Here is a 23,626-nt window from a genome sequence, read left to right as displayed (position 1 = left end):
GGTATTCAATAAATCATTACTGAATAGATGAATGACTCAGGGAATGAATAAATGCCAAACAATTAACACCAACTTGCAGTATGCTTTGAATTTCTTAGAAGAAACCTATTCTTTGTACTATAGGAGTAAGTATTAACCATTTTTCAAACAGCCTAAATATGCAATAAAAATACACATTTTCTCATCAGGGGCTCTAACACAAGAGTGCCGATAATCCACAGGGCCAATGGTCAGTTTCATGCAATTCAATCGAAGTTTAAAATGAACTGCACTTCAGCAGAAAGATTGCCATCAAGGTTGAGAGGAACAACCCTGTTAGAAAGATGCCCAGGAGCGTGGGGAATGTAGCCTGAGATGTGAGAAGTCCACCGCAGACAACAGGTATTAGAGTGAGAGGTAGCTGATAGTTACCATTCTTGAAGTGCCTCACAGGTTCAAACAGCAGGTCTAAGAATATCTGGATCTCCTCAGGTTGGGTCCCAGCCAGGAATCGCAGGACAATGGCCATGCGGGTGCCTGAAGCAGATTTCCCCTGAGTTTTACTCCCAGTCTTATTTTTCATTCGCCCATACAAAATTCTGAAAAGACAAAAGCACATTATTTATTTGCACATTAATTCTAAAATATGAGTTGTTTTGTTTGCCTAAAAGGCTAGAAGAGCAACTCAATCGATTTAAATGGATATACTATGAAACACAGAAACATGAAAACAGAAATCGGATACTTAACATAGACAATGAAAAAAGTCAACAACAGAATAAGGCTAAGAGAGCTACATGCAGTGATGGGTGCCTGCAGTCCCAGCTACCTGAGGGGTTGAGCCAGAGTATCACTTGAGCTCAGGAATTTAAAGCCAGCCTGGGCAACTTAGTAAGACCATGTCTCTATAAAAAAATTCAAAAATTAAAACAAAACGAAACAAAACGAAAGAAAAAACAAGGCTAAGGGAAGCAGGAAGGACAAAGGCCAGAAGGTGGTTTGTTATGGGAGAAAAAATAGGCAAATCAAAGGTAAGTCTAATCATGAAAAAATGAAAATGAGAATATATAGATTAAAAGGGAATAAAATAAGAGAAGACAATTGTAAGTTATTAAGGAAGCTGGAAACAATTCGATGAAAAAGCTACTTTTCAGGAAAAAAACCACAAAAATAAACAAAAGGAACTTAAGAAAAAAAAACCCACAGAGACCAATACTTATTGGAAAACTTGAAGCTAATACAGTTTACAGGTGGGCTTTTTAAACTTTCAAGGAAGAAAATAATTTCTATGCTATGAAGTTTCATAGCAGAGAGAAAGTGGGAAACAGTCTTTTCTCATTTATGAATGTGGCATAATTGTGATATTGAGAAGGGTTAATGAACAAAAATAAAACTACATGCCAATCTTGCTTACAAACATAAAACACAACATTTGTAACTATAGTATCCAGTGCTGCACTAAAACCAAATAAGGATTGCCCCAGAAGAGTCATTAGTAAAATCTACTAGATCAATACAGATGAATGGTTCCTGGAAAAAGTTAACATAATAACTTTAATACATGTTCAATAGGCACTCTAATAATATTTAACATCCACTACTGATAAAATTCCAAAGAACAATAAAAGCTACTTTCTTAACATGATAAAAAACTTACTGACTTAATACTCAAAAATCAAAAATAGTTTTCAAACTTTTTGATATTAGGATCTCTTTACACTATTAAAAATTAATGAGGTCTCCAAAGACTTTGTGTATGTAAATTTTACCTATTTGATAGTTATTGTATTAGAATTTAAAACTGAGGAATTAAAAGTGTACATTGGTTTATTAATTCATTTTAAAATATTCACAATAAACTTATTACATGTTAACATCAATAACATTGTAATAAAAATAATTATATTTTCCAAATGTCCACCCTACTCCTGCAAACTAGTGAGACTAGTGGCATTGTTTTATTTATTCTTTCGTCTGACTTAACAGAAGATAACTGGATTCTCATATGTGCTTCTACATTCAATCTATTATAATACATTGGGGTTGAAAAAAATTCAGCCTCATACATAGATAGGTAGTTGAATCAGGGAGAAATATTTTTTAAACTTTCAGATAATTGTAGATATCCCATTTTGATACTACATCAAAGCTCAACAAGTTGAAAGATTAGCTGCCATGTGGAATCTGAAACCCCATCAACAAACTTGATGAACTCTGTTACACTAAAATCCATGTATCTTGCACTTTGAATGAATCTTTTACCCATACACCATTCTATTACATGCATCAGTTACTTGGAAAATACTGGTTTACTAAGTTATGCAGAAATGTCAAATGTTGACACATTTCATTGCAAACCAAAAAAAGAAATTTGTTTATTAACATTTGTTAATATTACTAATCATCTCATCAGAAAAGTCTTTAAGCATTGGGAAGATGTCAGGTTCACAGTACCAAATAAAAGTTTTCTCCAATCCTAATTTCCACTTGAATGCTAGAATTCAGTTATTGGAAATAAACGCTGTCAGTTGTTTTCCTTGAAGTGGCAGGCTCACTGCGTTCATGTTCAAGAAAATGCCTGTGAAAAGAATCCTAGTGTATACGTCTTACAAATAAGAAAAGGAGCTAGTTCAGCTTGTACATCAAATACTCACACAGGTGCCATTCACTGAGACAGCCCATGCACAGCAAAAGTATTTTATGCATTCTTCCCACTTTATCAAATACATGTACTCAGGGTCAAGATTCATCAACTGTGTTTGTTTGTTTGTTTATTAAATAACTCCAAATATGTGGCAATGAAGAATGACTAGTAGAATTTGGTGCCACTGTCTTGATTTATGTGCTAGGGTACTAGGAGTCTTACCCACCATTGTTTTTGCCTTGTCAGTACATATGTCAACACAGTGAAAAAAGATAAGGTCTTAGTAGTAGCAGTATAAAAAAGCTTTGGCCAGTCACAGAGGCTCAAAGCACTTGAAGAAGGTATCACTGATAATGACACATTTGAGATGAGACCAAATGAGTAAGAGGTGTCAGCTGTCATGTCTTCCATGCAGGCGGATGAGCAAGCGCTAAGAATTTAAAGTGGGTTCTGAGAGAGGTGGCAAACAGGAAGAAATATGGTTATAGATATCATTTGAAGCTACCATATCAAGCCCTGTAGGGAGTAGTCAGGACTTTCTATTACATTCTGAGTAAAATGAGATGTCAAAAGGTTTGTAAACAGGGGACTAACATAATCTGTGACTGTTATTATCATTTGTGATTTTTTGGTTAGAGAGAATACAAGAAAACGCAACGAAAGCTACTAAAACTAATGAAAGTTTTGTCATGTGGATGGCTAAATAACACAAAAATCAATAGCTTTTATATATAATCAGTTATGTAGCAAAAATAAACTAGAAAATGTAAGAGGGAAAATTCCCTCTACAGCAACGAAACATCGTTATAAAATGAAAAGACTTTATTGAAAGACTACAAAAAAGGAATGATTTGAATAAATGAAGACAAACACTAATGCAACTTCTCCTCAAATCAAAAGGGGAAATTAGGAAAACCAAAGCAAATGCTCATCTAGATTCTAGAAAAAAACAAAATATTTTGGAAAGAAAGGACTAATGAGATGACTTCCTCTGATATATACAAGAATGCATTTAAGTCCTTTATGATTATTATTATAAACAAACCAGTGCAGAATTGGAACAAGGCAGATCAATGTAAAGCTATCAAAAGCCGATTGAAAGAGTCAATTATACATGGATATTTAGTGCATATTAAAAGTGGCACTCTGGGCCGGGCGCGGTGGCTCACGCCTGTAATCCCAGCACTTTGGGAGGCCAAGGCGGGCGGATCACGAGGTCAGGAGATCAAGACCATCCTGGCTAACACGGTGAAACGCTGTCTCTACTAAAAATACAAAAAATTAGCCAGGCGTGGTGGCCGGCGCCTGTAGTCCCAGCTACTCGAGAGGCTGAGGCAGGAGAATGGCGTGAACCCAGAGGCGGAGTTTGCAGTGAGCAGAGATTGCGCCACTGTACTCCAGCCTGGGCGACAGAGCGAGACTCCGTCTCAAAAAAAAAAAAAAAAAAAAAAAGTGGCACTCTGGCTGGACATGATGGCTCACGCGTGTAATCACAGCACTTTGGGAAGCCAAGGCAGGTGGACAGCCTGAGCTCAGAAGTTTGAGACCAGCCGGGGCAACATAGTGAAACAAAATTAGCTGGGCATTGTGGCATGTGCCTGTAGTCCCAGCTACTTGGGGAGCTGAGGCAGGAGGATCGCTGGAGCCCAGGAGATCCAGGCTGCAGTGAGCTGTGTTTGCACCACTGCATTCCAGCCTGGGTGACAAAGACAGACCCTGTCTCTGAAATAAATACATATGGCTCTCAAATCAGCAGAGAAAGGTTGGACTTTTTAAAAAAAATATTATTTATTTATTTATTTATTTTGAGACAGAGTCTTGCTCTGTCACCCAGGCTGGAGTGCAGTGGCGCAATCTCGGCTCACTGCAACCTCTGCCTCCCGGGTTCAAGTGATTCTCCTGCCTCAGCCTCCCAAATAGCTGGGATTACAGGCACGTGCCACCACACCCAGCTAATTTTGGTACTTTTAGTAAAGACGGGGTTTCACCATGTTGGTGTTATTTCATTTCATACATCAAAATAAATTCCAGATGAATAAAATAATCAAATTAAAACAAACAGAATGAGATGAAAACAGAGAGGAATATCATTTACCTGCTTTTAGAAAATACAGGTTGTCAGACATTTAAAAAAAAAAAATTCATGAGAAAATAAACACAAATGACCCATAATCTTTTAAAACAATTCATCTTCACTAGTAAATCTAAAATATGTGAAGTCATACAACATGATATCCTTTATCACCAACAAATTAGCAAGAATTAAAACAATCAAAAAATAATAACAAACAACAGCCTAGTGTTGGAATGGTATGAAACAGGCATTCTACTGCCGGTAGGAATATAAAGTGGTTCAAACTTGTGGTTGAAAAGAAGTAGTTCTGAACAACAATTTGGTAATAGACACCAAAAAGTTTAAAAATCTTCATCAATTTTCCTATCAAGAATCTATTCTAATCCATCAATCAAATAAGATTTATAGGTATTCAATGTAAGATTTTCTATTTTGAAAAAAACAAAATAAACAACAAAAACTACAGACAGGCAAAATGCTCGACACAAGTAAATGATGGCTTGTCTATATGATGAAGAATCACATTTTGAAACATTTCATGATCTAAGAGAATTCTTGTAAAATATTAAGTGAAAAAAGGTTATAAAACATTTTATAAAATATAAGATGATTTCTGCTATTTTTGTTTCTGTAATCCACCAATAATTGTAATTTTGTATATTCACTGACTCAAATATTTTTATGTCTATTATAGTAAAGTTCTTAAAGCTTGCTATAAATGGAATCTTGATGCTGGCTACAAATGGAACTAAAGAGAGCCATTAGACAAGTACTAGCAGAGTCTCCAGAGCACAACTGAACCAGCTCCTATTAAGGAAACAGAAGCCCAGTGGATCTAAAAAACTTTCCCTATCTGATAGAACTACACAGTACAGGGTTGGAACAAAAGCAAATCTCTGTTAAATCCCAATCCCATGATCTTTCCAATTCCTATCATTCCAGAGCTGGTGAGATGAAAGATTTAAGCTTCATTTTTCTTTATACCCAGCATATATAAACTTTGTATTATTTATGGATCATCTTTGTGCTCTACCATTTATAATTAACAGAATAATAACATCATTAAATATCACATGATATTTGGAAAATGGAGTGAATTATTTCTACTGTATCTCAACAGTAAAATTTAGGAAAATATTAAATTCAATTTTAATATTATTATTACAATACTATGGTAAGAGCTTTCTTTATATTAGGGGCCATGTGTGGTGGCTCACGAATGTAATCCCAGCACTTTGGGAGGCAGAGGCGGGATCTCTGAGATCAGGTGGATCACCTGAGATCAGGAGTTTGAAACCAGCCTGGCCAACATGGTGAAACTCTTTCTCTACTAAAAATACAAAAATTAGCCAGGCATGGTGGAGCACGCTTGTGATCCCAGCTACTCAGGAGGGTGAGGCACAAGAATAGCTTGAACCTGAGAGGGTGGAGGTTGCAGTGAGCTGAGATCACACCACTGCACTCCAGCCTGGGTGACAGAGTGAGACTCCCTCTAAAATAAATAAATAAATAAATAAAGATCTTTCTTTATGTTAGGAACAAAAATTAGTCTCTATAACAATTTGACTTCTCCCAAAAGTACATTTCAAAAAAAAAGCAGCTGGCCGTGATGGCTCACACTTGTAATCCTAGCACATTGGGAGGCCAAGGTGGGAGCATCACTTGAGCCTGAGAGGTCAAGGCTGCAATGAGCTGTGATCATGCCACTACACTCCAGCCTGGGTGACAGAGCAAGACCCCATCTCCAAAGAAAATGCAATCAAAGGAAAATATAAAATGAAATATTCTATTACAATTGTTGAAAGAACCATAATACTACACTCACAATTGTGTTTGTTATTAACTTTTTAAAAATCAGTGTTTAAACAGCATAAATACCTCATCAGAATAGGAAATAGATCTGCTCGGTGGGCTGTTTTCACTACAGTATTATCTTCTGAAATGCTAAAATGCACTATCTCTTCCTTAAAGCTTCTGTCTTCGAGCAACCTTTGTAAGTTTTCCCTTTAAAAACAGAGAATAGCACACATCACCATTTTATCAACAGTGCTTTTGAATAATGAAAGAGTGAAATATGTACACAGAGTAATAACTAAAATAAGGTATATAGTACATATTCTGGTTGATATCCATAAAGGAAAATCCTAAAAAAAACCTCCTAAAATGACAGATTTTCACATTTCAAAAGGTATAATGGATTAGAGAAGATTAGATTCTGTCCATAACTCAGCTGTTCAAAAAAGCATGATACAAAAAGCTTTCTTCAGTTCTTAGAGTGACTTTGATTCTCTAAGTAACCACCAAGATTTTATGGCATTATATTAATAAGAAGAGGAAAATGACATAATATTTACAACACATTTTAAAAATTAACATTCTCTATTTTAGTACCTATGGAGAACAACCCAACAAATATACTACTCGTTTTCATTTCTTGCTTGGAAATATGATGACCTCAGAAAAAAGGGAAATTTCCTAGGCCTTTAAGAAATTATTCTAGAAGAAGCTCTTATGCAGAAATATAAAAATCAGCCAAAGAGATAGCAGTTCTTTCAGTTTCAAGCAACTTACCTGTAAGGGAGGATATGAGGATGTTTATATGTCATTATGCAATCCAAGGTTATTTTTTGCACCATTTGATCTTGGTGTAACAACAACTAAGAACAATATTTTATAGAATTAATGAAGTCATACATACATATACCATAGGACAGCAATTTACTTGTGGTTATTTGCTAAATGAGATCTGCTAAATTCTAAAGTTTTAGACAAGACCCAAACCTGATTGCTAACAACAGCTTCACATTTTCCTGGAAGTAAAAAAAGATGAACAGAATATGTGCAAATTAAAAAACGGAAACAAAACTCTCTGACACCTGCATCCCACAGTCATACCCTGGGGTGTACCAGTTTTTGGGTGAGGCCAATCCTCTCTCTCTCTCTTTTTTTTCTTTTCCGAGACTCTGTTGCCCAGGCTGGAGTGCAGTGATGCGATCTCAACTCACTGCAACCTCCACCTCCTGGGTTCAAGCAATTCTCTTGCCTCAGCCTCTTGAGAAGCTGGAACCACAGGCGCCCATCACCACACCTGGCTAATTTTTTGTGTTTTTGGTACAGATGCGGTTTCACCATGTTGCCCAGGCTGATCTCGAACTCCTGGGCTCAGGTGATCTGCCCGCCTTGGCCTCCCAAGTGCTGGGATTACAGACATGAGCATCTGTGTCCAGGCTGGTGAGGCCAATTCTCTATGTGAATCTGGATTTAAGCCAACCGGGCTGGTCATGTACTAAGGAAAATCTCTTATCCTATGAAGGTAATGATAGTCAATAAGATGCCAAGAAAAACATCCAAATGAAAAAAGAATCTGTTTCCCCAGATGGCTTAGAATGACATCCAATGCTTACTTCGTTTCTGACATTAATTAATTAATTAATTAATTTTTTTTTGAGATGAAGTCTCGCTCTGTTGCCCAGGCTGGAGTGCAGTGGCGTGGTCTCGGCTCACTGCAAGCTCCGCCTCCCAGGTTCATGCCATTCTCCTGCCTCAGCCTCCCAAGTCGCTGGGACTACAGGCGCCCGCCAACACGCCTGGCTAATTTTTTGTATGTTTAGTAGAGACGGGGTTTCATCGTGTCAGCCAGGATGGTCTCCATCTCCTGACCTCCCAAAGTGCTGCGATTATAGGCATGAGCCACAGTGCCCGGCCCAACATTAATTTTTTTCTGCAAGCTTATCTGAAATTCAGGGCCACATAATTATGACTGCAATGGACTATAATAGATCCTGAAATCCCAGTCCTTTATGAAGTCTCACTAAACTAGAAGGGAAAAGTAGTCACTTGTTTTTTTGTATAAACCCTACTCCCTTCTAAGAGCTAATTTCCATGATATAATTCATGGTTTGCTATTCTCACTGTTAACACAGCCAGTCAATGTTTAGTCACCCAAAATGCTTTTAAAATCAGCTAAGTAAGTGCTAAAATTGTTTCTCAAGATAACAGAAAATATGTCTATTAATTAAAAAAAAAAGCCTTTAATACTTAAAATGTAGACATAGGCCCTATTCAGCAATTATTGAAAATCTAAGCTACTCTGACAAAGAAAATGATAGAGAAAAGTTCACAAAGAATTATAGTGCCAAGAGTTTACTTTACTGACCTGAAGATATAACTCATATAATTTGGATTCCAGATATAAGGCCCGTGGATTTGAAAATTTAGAGAAAACTTGCAAATGAGCAATTAATTGCCTAAACAAAAACAAAACAGAGTGTTACAGATTTAAAGAATTGACATCATTTTCTTAAACTGACATTATCTACAATTTTATTCTGAATAGAACTTCAAACACCCTGCCTATAGTTTCACTATTATACAAACAAGACTTAGTTATTTACATTTAGGAAATTATTCTCCAGAAATCTCATATTTCGGGCAGTCCTGTCCCTAAAATTCAGGTTCTCCACACCAAAAAAATCATTCAGTGTATGCTCAGAATGGTTTAAATTGAACAAAAATTAGAAAGTAACCAAAATAGTAAAATATTCCAAAATTGAACTCAGATGATTTTTGGAATTATTCCTCGTCTAGGTTCTACGTGGCAGACAAAAAGTAGTAGAATATATTCTCCCTCACTTTCACATAACGTAAATACAGATGTCAGGCAACAGAGGTCCAGGTTTAGGCAACCAATGGCTCTTGCTCACCAGAAGGAAGAAGAAATATATCTGAGTATTTTCAGACTGTGGTTGACCATGGGTAACTGAAATCGTGGGAAGTGAAACCATGGATAAGGGGAGAGTATTGTATAGTGACATGAAGGCTGGCAGTAATCTTTCCTGCCCCTGTGCTTCATACACTATTTCTGTTAGTGGACAAGACCTTCTTTGTTCTAGCTGTCTGGCAAACTTTCATCTTTCAGCATCAGAGGGCCTTCCCTGGGTCTTTCTTTTTTTCAAGATGGAGTCTCGATCTGTGGCCCAGGCTGGAGTGCAGTGGCACAATCTCAGCTCACAGCAACCTCTGCCTCCTGGGTTCAAGTGATTCTCCTGCCTCGGCCTCCCGAGTAGCTGGGATTACAGGCGTGTACCACCACGCCTGGCTAATTTTTATATTTTTAGTAGAGAAAGGGTTTTACCATGTTGGCCAGGCTGGTCTCAAACTCCTAACCTCAAGTGATCTACCCACCTTGGCCTCCCAAAGTACTGGGATTACAGGCATGAGCCACCACGCCTGGAATTCCTTACTGCGCTCCAATACCTTCTTTAAAAATATTTCTCCTATAAAAATATTTCACCCAGGCAGGATTGACTATTACTCCTGCATTGCAGTGGCTCTGTACAATTCATCCCTGCACGCCAGCACTTAGCAAAGGGTACTCAATACAGTTATTGAATGGATGAACTAATAAATGGCTCGAGGGAAATACGCAACAAATGGGCATATCAGATTGAGATCTAAAGTGTTAAAATAACATTTGCACCAATCCAGGAGACCTGAGACAGTCAACTCAATCATCAACTAAGCTGAAGTAACTTCTAAAAGCATGATCACTTCTTCTAGGTTTCTAACAATTTAGGTAAAAGAACAACTAAGAGAATAAGAAAGAGAGTATAACAACAGCATGAGAAAAAAGTAATCAGTAGGAGACAAGTTAAAAAGCAGAGAAAAGTGCTAACAGGATGGTGGGAAGGTAGGTGGAAGGAAAAAAAAAAGCGCTAACATGATTATTTATAAGAAAAAGGATGTTCCATTACATGGTCCCCTAGGATGCAAACACAATACCCTCATGCTGGGAAAGTGAACGACAAAGGTCAAAAGAATATCCAAACACTCCAGGTCCCAAAGTTCTCATCTATAAAAAGGAGCTACAATTAGACGACTCTCAAAAGTCCCCCAAACTAACATTATGTGGTTAACCAAGAAAAAACTAATAATAAGTAACCAACAAAAAAACTTGGAAGACTGACAGTTTTAGGCTGTTAAAGAAAATCCCAGGAAGATGTAGTGCTTATGTAAATAATTATCTGAGTAGTTGATTTTGTATAAAGCCATAGAGACCTCTTCCTGTTCCTCCTAGAACTGTGGATCTGTGATCTTTCAGCAATGGTGAACTTACTTTGCTGCGGCTCTTCTTGTCTTTTTCTTCTGTGAGGATTCATCCTGGGGCACTGCCTCTTCCTCCAACTCTTCATCATCTTCTGCGGCAGGTTCCTCTTCGATTTCCTCTGCCACCATCCCTTTGCCTTTTCTCCGCAGATCCTGAGTTGGAGCAACTTGCAGATCTGCTGGGTAATACTCATTGCTACCGTGGAAAGAAAGTCACGGGAGACTGATAAAGAATGCACACCAATCTGAAAGGTCCTGATTCTGCTCATGAGAGATGTCCACAGCTCACAGATTCCCACACTGAAGAGACATCAGTGGCACCTTAGTCAAGCTTCCACAATATTACTCTTTTTTTTAATTTGGCCCTTCTTTAGTATGCTATTTGACAAGCCAATCACTAACTGTAGAAGATAGCCCATTCCACTGTTATACTATTGAAAATATTTGAAATGTCTATTTCGGACTAAGTGGAAATCAGCCTCCCTGTCTCTGGAACCATCACTGGGGGATGAGGAGTTAGGGATGTATGATATTAAATGATTAACGTATAGCATTAGGACTGTGCTGGTCACTCTCCATCAGATACATTCTACTTTGCCAAAGTTCTCTTGAAAGTATCATAGCACCACAAAACTTAGTCCTCCAGGTATGGACTGATAAGACAGATGGAACTACCATCTCCAGAAATTTTTTGAGCAGCCACAACATGACAAAGATTGAAACTGAATGTCCATGTAATGAAAATCAATGAGTCTTTATGTTTTATCTCTTCTTAGCTTGTGCAGCTAAGCTTAATACAGTATTCACTTTGTTCTTATTAAATTTCATCCTTTATTTTTAGTCCAATGTTGCAATTAATGAATATTATCTTGAAGTCTGTCATTTAATGTATTAGTTTGTGTCACTTTCATTCACTCATCCAAACAATTAACCTTTTGTTGTCTATTGAATGCAGGGCACTGGGCTAAAGATGCTAGGAAACTGATTGGATGGCTTTCAAGTCCTCACTCAAAAACACACTGATAAAATAGGATAGCGCCCTACCAACCCTCCTAAAAGAAACTCTAGCTTAGCCTAAGTTAACCTCCAGATCAATAACATTAAACTACAATCTGAGGGCTGGGACACTATGGTACTGGGTATTTTCATCTAGCAGAATCTAGCACTTAATAAATCAAAAACTGGATGAATGAAAAAAGTAAAGTTTCTGCAAGTTACAAACTACGCCATCATCCACTTAATAACATACCTATTATACGTGCAACATTTAATCAACCATATATTACATTCTGTAACCTTTATCTCCATGAACAGCATGTCACTCTTTCATCTATTAAATAAAACAATTCACATAAAGCATCTATCAGAGGGCCCAGCACACAGTAAGTACTCACTAAATATAACCTTTTATTAGCATGCTGTTGCCATTGTTAGTCATTTGTTCTTGTTCCTGGTTTGGTTCATCTCAGAGAATGTTTGCAAGGGATTCACAAATTAGTTGAAACATATTTAGAAATATAAATTGCTAGCCAAAAAATAAAAAGCCTATAATATACTTCAAAGTCATAATTCAAGGTGACATTTGGGTTTTTCATTAGTTCAGATCATCTATAAATGTATTATTTACAGGTAATCCATGCCAACCAGTATTAATTTAAACATTTCTTAGAATTGTGTATCTTTAGTCTCTAAATATTTCTAAACTCAGAGACCCACTCCCTGTTACAGGCTCCTGTTTCTACCTCTACCCCACAGCATCTCGTACCGTTAGAGTAAGATCTTATCCTTAAGTTATGCGGTAAACTAATTCTTTAGGGAAAAACTTGGAAAATTAACACGGTATGAAGTTTATATGCTACTAATACCACAAATGCCAGCTGGCATATGTACAGCCCTTGTAATTCAAAAAACTGATAAACGTTATTTTATATAACCCTCAAAACAAAGCAAAAAAAGCTAAACATCATTCTTATTCTATAAATTTATGCCCAAAGAATTATTTGAAAAAGAGAAAATCATTGCTCTTCTGCCACTATATCTACTGACCTGCTACATCTTTGCTTGTGCCTTGCCAGAATGAATTATTCATGCAAACCTTTGAATTTATGCACTGTATCCATCTCCTCTTACCTATTTGAAGACATGATTCTAGCCTTTTATTTTTGTTTTAGATGGAATCTCACTCTGTCACCCAAGCTGGAATGCAGTGGCACGATCTCAGCTCACTGCAACCTTCGCCTCCTGGGTTCAAGCGATTCTTCTGCCTTAGCCTCCCAAGTAGCTGGGACTACAGGTGCAGGCCACCAGGCCTGGCTAATTTTTGTATTTTTGGTAGAGACAGGGTTTCATCATATTGGCCAGGCTGGTCTTGAACTCCTGACCTTGTGATCTGCCCACCTCGACCTCCCAAAGTGCTGGGATTACAGGTGTGAGGCACCGTGCCTGGCTGGTTCTAGCCCTTTTACCCTTTCTTGCATTACCAATTTTCCCCTCCCATCTGGATCATTTACGCTGGTATCACATACATACACACTGTTAACTCTTTTTCTGGGAGCAAAGACAAAGTCTCATTCTGTCTCTGTTGCCCAGGCTGGAGTGCCGTGGCACGATCTCAGCTCACTGCAACCTCTGCCTCCAGGTTCAAGTGATTCTCCTGCCTCAGCCTCCCAAGTAGCTGGGACTTAAGGCACACACCACCATGCCCAGCTAATTTTTGTATTTTTAGTAGAGACAGGATTTCACCAGGCTGGTCTTGAACTCCTGATCTCATGTGTTCTGCCCACCTAGGCCTCTAAAAGTGCTGCGATTACAAGTGTGAGCCACTGTGCCCAGCCAACACTGTCTTAACCTCAACAACAACAGCTCCCTCTCTGCCCCCACGTTTCCCTCCACCTACATCCCTATTCTGCTTCTTTTTCACTACAAAAACTTGCTGTTTTCATTTTTCTTTTCCTCTTTCTTGAGGTTTTTTTTTTTTTTTTTTTTTTTGAGATGGAGTCTCACTGTGTCACCCAGGCTGGAGTGCAGTGGCGTGATCTTAGCTCACTGCAAGCTCCGCCTCCCAGGTTCACGCCATTCTCCCGCCTCAGCCTCCCGAGTAGCTGGGACTACAGGCACCCGCCACCACGCCTGGCTAATTTTTTGTGTTTTTAGTAGAGACGGGGTTTCACCGTGTTAGCCAGGATGGTCTCAATCTCCTGACCTCATGATCCACCTGTCTAGGCCTCCCAAAGTGCTGAGATTACAGGCATGATGAGCCACTGTGCCTGGCCCAGCTTATTTTAATCAGGCTGTCATCCCTATCAGATTAATCAAAACAACTCAGTAAGGTCACCTTCATGTGGGTCACTCTAAGGTCACTCCAAAGCCAATGGTCACTTTATTCCTCAACTGATTGATTTCTCAGACACATGTGAGTCAACTGATTACGGCCGCCTTTAGTCTCTTCACTTGGTCTCCAGGATACCAAGTGGTGTTTCTTCTTCTATCACTCTTTCCTGGCCTCCTATGCTGGTTCCGTATCTCCCAACTTCGAAATATTGGTATCAGTCCCCGAAAGTCTTTTCCCCCTACAGTTATGCTCTAGATGACTTTATTCCCCTATTTGATCTTTAATACCATCCATATATTGATAATTTCCAATTTGTTATCTTCAGGTCAAACCTTTCCCTTGAGGTTTGAACTTCTAAATTAAATGCCTTTCCACATGACAACTCTACTTGGTTATTTATTCAGTGTCCCAAACTTAAAACATCTAAAAATGAACTTTTAATTCTCCCTGAAAAACTTGCAACTCCTACATTCCTCCCATCTCAGTAAATGGGAACTTTCTTCTAGTTGCTCAGGCCAAAGTCTTAGGGAACAACCTTGATTCTGTCGCTCCCCCATTCCTTCCCTCCCTCCTTCCTGTCCCACTCCCCACCACGCACACCCATCCCACATCTGCGGCAAATCTCACAGGCTGATCTAGTTGCAACCTTTCATAAATGTATCGAATTGAAATCATTCAAAAAAGACCCATCTTCACTGCTATAACTTTGGTTAAGTCGCCATCACTTCTTGCCTGGACTTGCAATCTCCTCATGACTGGTCTCTCTACTCTTACCAATGTCATTCTACAGTCTATTCTCAACACAGCAGCCATAAAAATCCTTAAGAAAACTTAGGTCAGGTCAGCTTTCTGCTTAAACCTCCAAATGGCTTCTCATTTCACCGAAAGTAAGAGCCAAAGTCCTTCCTTTCACTTAAAGGCCTATACACTTTCGTGTCCTGCTGACTTTCTGCCCTTACCTCCAACCATGTCCTCCCTGGAGCACTCTGCTAGAACCACTCAGATCTTGCTGTTCTCTGAACAAGCCAGGCATGTTGTGGTTTATGGCCTGCTTGACCTAACCCTACAGCATTTTCCCAGGAAACTACTATAGTAAAACATGCTTTTTATGTATTACTTAGTAATGTGCTGCACACCACACCCCTCATCTTTAATTTTAATACAATCAGACTCTCACATAGCATATCCAGTCGAAACAAAACAATGCTCCAGAAAACTCTTGTTATTCCTCAGCATCATAGGCAGAAACACCAAGAGGCCCCAAGCAGTGTTGGTGCTGGGTCACTGGAAAATATCCTCAAGCCCCAGGCAGGCAATAAAGTAATGAATAACAGGGCAAGAAACAATAAGGCCTTTCTACATGAATCAAAGTCAATGTGGCCCTTCTTATACTGTAACCTGGACGTTTTTATTAATACCATTGGTGTGCTGGTTAAATTGTGATTCAGATCAAAATTAAATGGTGAACTAAATTGGTTTAGTCGTTATCTGATAGAGCCAGTGATTTATAGCTGCGCCAATGATTTGAAAATGTGACAGATGTATAAATAACTCAGCCTAATGGATTGGAAGCAGAAAGAAAAAAGACAAAAAACAAAAAAACAAGAACTCAGCCCATTTTGGGAGGTTAATGCTTCTCATGTTCTCTTCTTCATGCCCCACCAGGGACATATTCTTAGAAGAGGAAACTTACTTGATAAATCTCAAGAAAAGCGGGGAAAGCTCCCTGGACCGTGGCTCTACTCTTTCTGGGAATTTTGTCAGAGCTCTCCAGAGCAGGAATCTGAAGTTGGTGTGGTCAAGTCTTTCCCGACAGTCAGTTTTCAATGCTAACTGCTCATGATAAAGAGCTCCAACATCTCCTTCCTGGGTCTGCTCCCAACTTTCATCTCCAATGGACTTCTCATCTGTCATATCATTCTGTAGTTCTTTCTCTGCAAGAAAGTTGTCAAAACCACCAGAACAAATATCAACATTTATCTTAAGTATTTCCTCAAGAGAGGATATTTCTTTCTCTATAATGTAAGGAAACAATGTCACTCCCAAAAGTTATCAAGATAATATACGTTTCATCTCTGTTTTTCAATTTCGTGAGTAATTAAGCAGTAAAAACAAAACAGTTAACCATTTTTCTTTGCAGCCTCCTCACAACCCCTTACATACCAGCATGTGTAGCTGCTTTTTCTAGATGCTCATAGTAGACTTTCCAAAATTGCTTATTTTCCATTTCGTGTGCATGAGAACTATGGAAAAAAAAAATCACAAAACAAAAAGTGTGGAACGGTCATTTTAAGATTGCTCACGGGAAAAAAAAAAAAGAGTGAAAGGATATAACTAAAATGTTAATTAGGTTATCCCTCAGTGTGGAGTCCTAAACACCTTTTGCACTTTTCTATATATTTCAAAATGCCTGCACTGAGCACAAATTATTTTTATAGTCATAAAGCACTAAAGAGTATTTTTAAAAATATAAGTAGATCCTTAAGAGAAAATAATTTTTTTTTTTTTTTTTTTTTTTTTTTTTTGAGACAAGAGTCTTGCTCTGTCGCCCAGGCTGGGGTGCAGTGGCCGGATCTCAGCTCACTGCAAGCTCCGCCTCCCAGGTTTAGACCATTCTCCTGCCTCAGCCTCCCGAGTAGCTGGGACTACAGGCGCCCGCCACCTCGCCCGGCTAGTTTTTTTTTTTTTTTTTGTATTTTTTTAGTAGAGATGGGGTTTCACCGTGTTAGCCAGGATGGTCTCGATCTCCTGACCTCGTGATCCGCCCGTCTCGGCCTCCCAAAGTGCTGGGATTACAGGCTTGAGCCACCGCGCCCGGCCAGAGAAAATAATTTTTAAAGGCACAGTTTTAAAACTGGGGCATGGGGCATGAATAAGATCCATTAAGAAAAGAAGGAGCCCTCTGGAGAGAAAAGTCAGTTTGTTCAAAACTAACTTAAAAATAGTGAGTTTCCCTCCACCAAATGTAAATACACTTATTAACACAAAGGCAAAATAAACATTTACTAACTACATGAAACATACTTTTCAGAACTTAAAAGGAGACATTAGATGGATCACATAAAGTGCTTATGTAGTTTGATATCCTAGCAACAATACTCTCGAATATTCTGTCACTAATTTTCTAAGAGTATGCATAAACTTTATATGTGACATGAACTGTGTATGTTGCAGACTGACTCTACTCAGAAAACAAACCAACAGGTATGTTGTTGTTTCTGTCCTTCCAAACAGAAAGAGGTACCCAACAGGAAGACAGCCCAGCCACTAGGGAGAATGCCTCATGACATTCAGTAATTGAAGAACCAACGCTGTTGACAGTGTGCTACTGGTAACACGTATGTCAAATTCTCTCTTCTGAAAGTATAATAAACAAAATAATGAAGCTGATGTTGGGAGAATCTTGCTTTTGGCACATTGGTTTTGATGGCTTTGAAGGGTAGTAAAAGGTAGACAAAGTGTAGGAAAAGGTAGACAAGGGTAGTAAAGGTAGACAAATTGGTTTCAAATTGTAAAGGGATTGGTCTATAAATGTTAACTCTCCTATTCTGTCAAATAAGAATAACTAATCGTTGGGGTTTTGAAAGGCCTCACATGATATATTTCCAATCTGATAAAAAAGTGAGTGTGTATTATCTGAAGACAAATGTCTGAAGACAGATTTCTACACGAGCCATAATGAGTATTTTCTTTTCTTTTTTTCTTTTTTTTTGAGACAGAGTTTTGCTCGTTGCCCAGACTGGAGTGCAATGGCGCAATCTCGGTTCACCGCAACCTCCACCTCCCGGGTTCAAGCAATTCTCCTGTCTCAGCCTTCTGAGTCGCTAGCATTACAGGCATGCGCCACTATGCCTGGCTAATTTTGTATTTTTAGTAGAGATGGGGTTTCTCCACGTTGGTCAGGCTGGTCTCGAACTCCCAACCTCAGGTGATCTGCCTGCCTTAGCCTCCCAAAGTGCTGGGATTACAGGCATGAGCCACCGCACTCGGCCTATAACATGTATTTTCTACGTGACCACTGAAGGCTTTTTGGGGCTAAAGGGATTTTGGATGCTAGACAGCAAGGTTTTGAAAAAGTCTTTATTTTTAAAGTATGGCTCAGTGACTCAATATATAGAAATAAAATTATGCAACTATTATACTTCCTTGCTGTAACAAATTTTAAGAACACAAAAGTATCATAAAAAGCAAAAAGAGAAACTCCTCCAAAGTTATTTCAACACACACAGAGACACACATACAACAATGGAACTACTGAAGATGTGGCATAAGAGAGAATTCTTCATGTTTATTTTTAATTCACCTTGTCTCACAAAGGATTTAAAGTACTGTAAATACCATATATACCCATTCATTTAAATCATACCTAGGAGGAGTATAATCTGGGCCCCATCATTCTGCAGTAATTAAAGTATAATAGTTTCATCCCATTTAACCCATGTTTACCTTATGAGTTCAATAACAGGATCCCAGAGTGCACTGAAATTAATATACAGCATGCCTAACAAATAACGAAGCGGCACCTGCAATTACAGGAGACTAGTTTAATAGTGGGTAATGAAATACAATACAGAAGTACTGAAATGCAAACATCCCAAGTTGGACAACCTGAGGTTTGGAAAGAAGCCTATGCGATAAGAAAAAAAGTTGCAGGCACCAATCCAAAATTCACTGTATACTAATTTTCCTCTTCTCCCCAAAATGTCACTCACTATTTAAAATATAAAGAATCGCTGCAGCAAATACAGTATTCAAATTCACTCCAGGTGTTCATTCATTTAAATGTACAGATTTGATTAATGATTAAATTCCCTTCTAACAAATCTTGCTGTCGCCAGATTAAGACAAAACTTTAACAGTAGTCAGTAATGCACACATGCCAAAGAACGCAAGGAAACATGATGTGAATGACTGAGGCTTTGCAAGTTCAGTCAGAAAGTCCAAAGTTTCCCAGTCACCTTTTGGAATAAGGGTCATTATTACTAGGGAGTAATGTGCTAGGGAGGCACCATCCAGACTGGTGGTTTTATTATTATTTAGGGGTGTGGTGTTTGTATATATTCTAGCAGCAGTCTTTTTTCCAAATGAAACAGAAGATCCTAACACATAAAACAGGTAAGAGAAGAACTGCTCTGACTGAAGGGAGAATGCCTCCTTTTGGCCTTACTCCCAAAGGGGTCTGCGATGTATCTTCAAGGGTCACGGAATGAAAACCCTGATATAAAACATAGAAGACTGGGCCGGGTGTGGTGGCTCACACCTGTAATCCCAGCACTTTGAGAGGCTGAGGAGGGCGGATCACGAGGTCAGGAGATCGAAATCATCCTGGCTAAACGCGGTGAAACCCCGTCTCTACTAAAAATACAAAAAAATTAGCTGGGTGTAGTGGCGGGCACCTCTAGTTCCAGTGACTCGGGAGCTGAGGCAGGAGAATGGCGTGAACCTGGGAGGCGGAGCTTGCAGTGAGCAGAGATCGTGTCACTGCACTCCAGCCTGGGTGACAGAGCAAGACTCTGTCTCAAAAGAAAAAAAACAAAAAACAAAAACAAAAATACATAGAGGGCTGATGTTCTGCAGCAGCAAAAAAAATCTAGTGAAGAACAGGCTTTAAACCTGACATTGAGTCCTCCTGTTGCCACTACCTACCTACCTACCTACCTACCTATCTACCTACCTATCTGCATTACTCAGGTTCAATGAGCCCCTGCTTACTCATTCCTAAAAAGGTACTAACATGACCAGGTACGGTGGCTCACACCTGAAACAGAGAATACTAAATTATTCCTACTACTGAAAAAGCTGGCAGAGCTATTTAACTCAAAGCATCTAAGAGAACTGGGGATTTCCCTTATTATTTTTAAATTATTATTATTATTTTGGTGACTACTTGGTATGCTTCCCAAAATAGGATTTAAAGCATGAATTAAAAAGGAAAAAAAAAAAAAGAACACTATTTTTACCTCCTGTAACGGCCCATCAGGGACAGCAGCCTGCACCACATCATGTCTTAGTTTTCTTAAATGAAGAAGCTTCTCTCTATAATCATTCACAGTTGCTGGAACAAGTTCTGCCTGGCGTAATATAGCAAAGACAGACTGCCGTTCTGAGAGCCCATCATCCTGAATAACCAGAGAAAACCATGGAGAAGACCAGTCAGTATTTTGATTTTCCAAAACGAACATTAAATGTGACCGAAGGTCTAAAAACAGAAAAACTGGAATATGTGAATATTTTTAATGAAATAAGCAACACTTTTGTTTTGGTAAATGATTCTTTTCTCCCCATACCATTTCCTTCTTGGTAGATAATTTAGTGTCTAGTGCATAAATGACAACTAAAAAACAGGAAAATCATTCTCAAGTCACTCAAATTGATTGGCAACATTTGTTGAAATAAAAATATATACATGCTTTCGCTTCACAAATTTACTCCTAGTAAACTGCATTATGGAACTATTTCCCTACATAAACATATCTGTATAAGGATGTTCACTGTAGTATTGTTTGAAACCCTAAAAAACTGCAAAACCCACCTAACCATCCATCAACAAGCAAATGGCTAAATAAGACATTTTCAATTGTGGAGTAGTATTCAAACTTCAAAAGGAATGAGATAGACACTGGCTGGGTACAGTGGCTCACACCTGTAATCCCAGCACTTTGGGAGGATGAGGTGGGCAGATCACTTGAGGTCTGGAGTTCGAGACCAGCCTTGCCAACATGGCAAAACTCCATCTCTACTAACACCACAAAAATTAGCCAGGTGTGGTGGCAGGCACCTATAATCCCAGCTACTTGGAAGGCTGAGCCAGGAGGATCGCTTGAGCCTGGGAGGCGGAGATTGCAGTGAGCGAAAATCACGCACTGCATTCCAGCCTAGGTGACAGAGTGAGACCCCGTAAAAAGAAAAGAAATGAGGTATAAGGTAGATAAAGAGGTAATCATATGGAAAAACCCCGTGATATCATTTGTTTAAATTATGTGTGTGTGTGTATTCAAAAAGTCTGAAAGAATATTCACCAATTAACAGTGGATTTCCAGTGGTGACTTTATGGGTAGACAGGAGTAAGAGTTACCAAAAAAAAAAAAAAAAATTTATGATAGATATATATGTGTTAATTTTCTGCAAAGGTATCATTTTGGAAACTACAATAATATGTAAAACTATATATTTTTTAAAACCTATCCACTCAAACAGTTAAAATACCTCCATTAATTCCGGAAGCTGGACATCAAAATGATTTAGGATCCTTATTGTCAAAAGCCGAATCTGGAGAAAGTAAAAGGCATCTTTCAAATTCCAAAGTTTTACCATAAAAAGAAACTGATTCATAGTCAGCAAGATTTAAGTTTTACACTATTAAAAAAAAATACCACTTGACCAGAGTAATACGTGCCTATTCTAGCCCTTATTTCATATTCAACACCAACCAACACCTAGTTAAAATAGTACACGGAACAATTAGTAGTTTCTTTGAACTATGACACTATAACCATGTCTGTAAATAAGTACTAAGAAGTTGATTAAGCTGACAATTCAATTAAAGTTAGTGATTTTTATTCCTAAGTAATGTACAATATTCAGGTATTTCTGCATACCTAAATGAGCAGGAGAACCACCTAGAAGACTTAAAAAAAAAAAAACTGTTGATTTTTCAGTTCTACCCTAGCCCTACTGAATTGGAATCTTTGAGGGTAGGGACCCAGAATTTGTATTTTTATTAATCTCTCTAACTAATCCTACTGCAATCAGTTTGCAGGCCAACATTTAAGAATCATTGCTTTAAACAGAAATCATTCCACAGCAACACTTTCTAACTAAGATGCTCTGAAAATCACTGCAGTCCATATAGAAACAGGAGAAGAGAGACTGCGGACACACTACCGCAAAACACCATTACCTTGGATACACCAGTTGAAATGTTTGCTTGTAACTTGGGAAATAATTCCATTAAAGCCTCCTGGGAAAGTGGCCCTTTGCAGCCACACAAGGATAATCTCTGATAATAGAGATCAGCCAACAGCAACACAGATGGCTCCAGAGGAAAGGTTCTGCAACGAGACGTTCATTAGACCCAAACTGCACCATATGACCCAGAGTATCTAGACTATAGTATAAGCCACGGAAAATGATCACTGATGAAGAAAATGTAAAAGGTAACAGGCAAAAGTCTCATGTGGACATTTGGCTCACTTCATAGATGAAGAATGTGAGGCCTAGCAATAATGAGTGACGTATGCAAGGACACACAGCTGGTTGCAGGCAGAGGAGGGAGTAGAATATGCTAGACTCCAATGTTGCCTCTTCAATCCACATAGTTGTAAATGACAGCCATATGAGATATACACACACACACACACACACACACACACACACAGAGTCTTTGTTAAAAAAAATATATATGTAATATTTATTAAGTGTTTGTCATGTGCCAGGCACCAAGCTAATGAGGAAAGTAGTAGAGACAAGTGGTCTGACACACGAGCTCTGGGGTAGGGCAGCCCAGGGTTGAATCTAGCCCCATCACTCATGAGCGGTGTAACCTCAGGCAAGTTGCTTAACCTCTTAGTACCATCCTTATGCAACAAATATTCACTGAATACCTACTATGTACTGTAACTTTTCTAGATACTGTAGATAGAGCAGTTAACAAAAGACAAAGTTCTTTTCTTGGAACTTATACTCTAGTAGGTGAAAGCAGCCAATAAATAAGTACTATGACAGTGATGAGTGACATGGAGAAAAGTAAACCAGGGGAAAAAGGCTTGACAAAGACTGCATGCAGGGAGTTGTGGGGAGATGGTGTGGGGCTGAAGAGAAGCACCATTTGATACAGGGGTGCTCCTAAAAGGAGGAGACCGAAGGAAGTGAAAAAGTGAGCTAAAAGGGTATCTGAAGGAAAAGCATTCTAGGCAGAGGGAACTGCAATGCCAACTGTGAGGTGTGCTTGTCTGCAGCAACATCGAGGAGACCATCTCAGCTGGAACTGAGCTAAGGAAGAGTGCCTGAAGATGTCAGAAGTAGCCAGGGGTTAGCTCATACAGAGCCCCGAGGAACATGATGAGGACGCTGGATTTTATACAGAGTGAGACGGGATACCTCTTGAGCAAGGTTTCTCTACAGTAGCACTACCAACATTTTGGGCCAGAGAACTCTTTGTGGTGGAGGGCGGTGCTGCCCACTGCAGGGGGCTCAGCAGCATCCCTGGCCTCCACCCACTAGATTCCAGTAACAGTGCTCTTTGCCCCCACTGTGACAGCCAGAAAGTCTCCAGGGTTGCTCCCAGTTGAGAAGCACTGTATTAGAGGGTGGGGAGCAAAAGAGTGGCACGTCCTACACCTAGAAGCAGCAGGGCAAGAGCGGAAGAAAGGAGACTCATCAGGAGTTCAGACCACGGCTTTCTTTTGAAACTTTAGTTCCCCCATCTATACTGATAACAGTACCCACACATAATGGAGTTGTTGTGAAGATTAAACAATGTACATAACGTGCG

General features: G+C 38.9%; 1 protein-coding gene across 1 annotated transcript in view; it reads right to left on the bottom strand.

Moving 5' to 3' along the window:
- UTP20 (UTP20 small subunit processome component) overlaps nt 1–23,626 on the bottom strand; it is a 108,872-nt gene that overhangs the window by 61,054 nt on the left and 24,192 nt on the right. The window contains exons 16-26 of the mRNA XM_050750205.1: nt 22,034–22,184; nt 21,340–21,402; nt 20,094–20,252; nt 18,580–18,656; nt 16,297–16,376; nt 15,827–16,067; nt 10,813–10,998; nt 8,854–8,944; nt 7,269–7,354; nt 6,576–6,701; nt 412–578 (exon numbers count right to left, since the gene is read on the bottom strand). Of these exons, the coding sequence (XP_050606162.1) occupies nt 412–578; nt 6,576–6,701; nt 7,269–7,354; nt 8,854–8,944; nt 10,813–10,998; nt 15,827–16,067; nt 16,297–16,376; nt 18,580–18,656; nt 20,094–20,252; nt 21,340–21,402; nt 22,034–22,184 (1,427 nt within the window). The remainder of the gene's footprint in view (nt 1–411; nt 579–6,575; nt 6,702–7,268; nt 7,355–8,853; nt 8,945–10,812; nt 10,999–15,826; nt 16,068–16,296; nt 16,377–18,579; nt 18,657–20,093; nt 20,253–21,339; nt 21,403–22,033; nt 22,185–23,626) is intronic.

The sequence above is a fragment of the Macaca thibetana genome, chromosome 11 (genome assembly GCF_024542745.1).
Source record: "Macaca thibetana thibetana isolate TM-01 chromosome 11, ASM2454274v1, whole genome shotgun sequence".
In the NCBI taxonomy this organism is placed as follows: domain Eukaryota; kingdom Metazoa; phylum Chordata; class Mammalia; order Primates; family Cercopithecidae; genus Macaca; species Macaca thibetana.
This window is presented reverse-complemented; position numbering and strand designations above follow the sequence as displayed.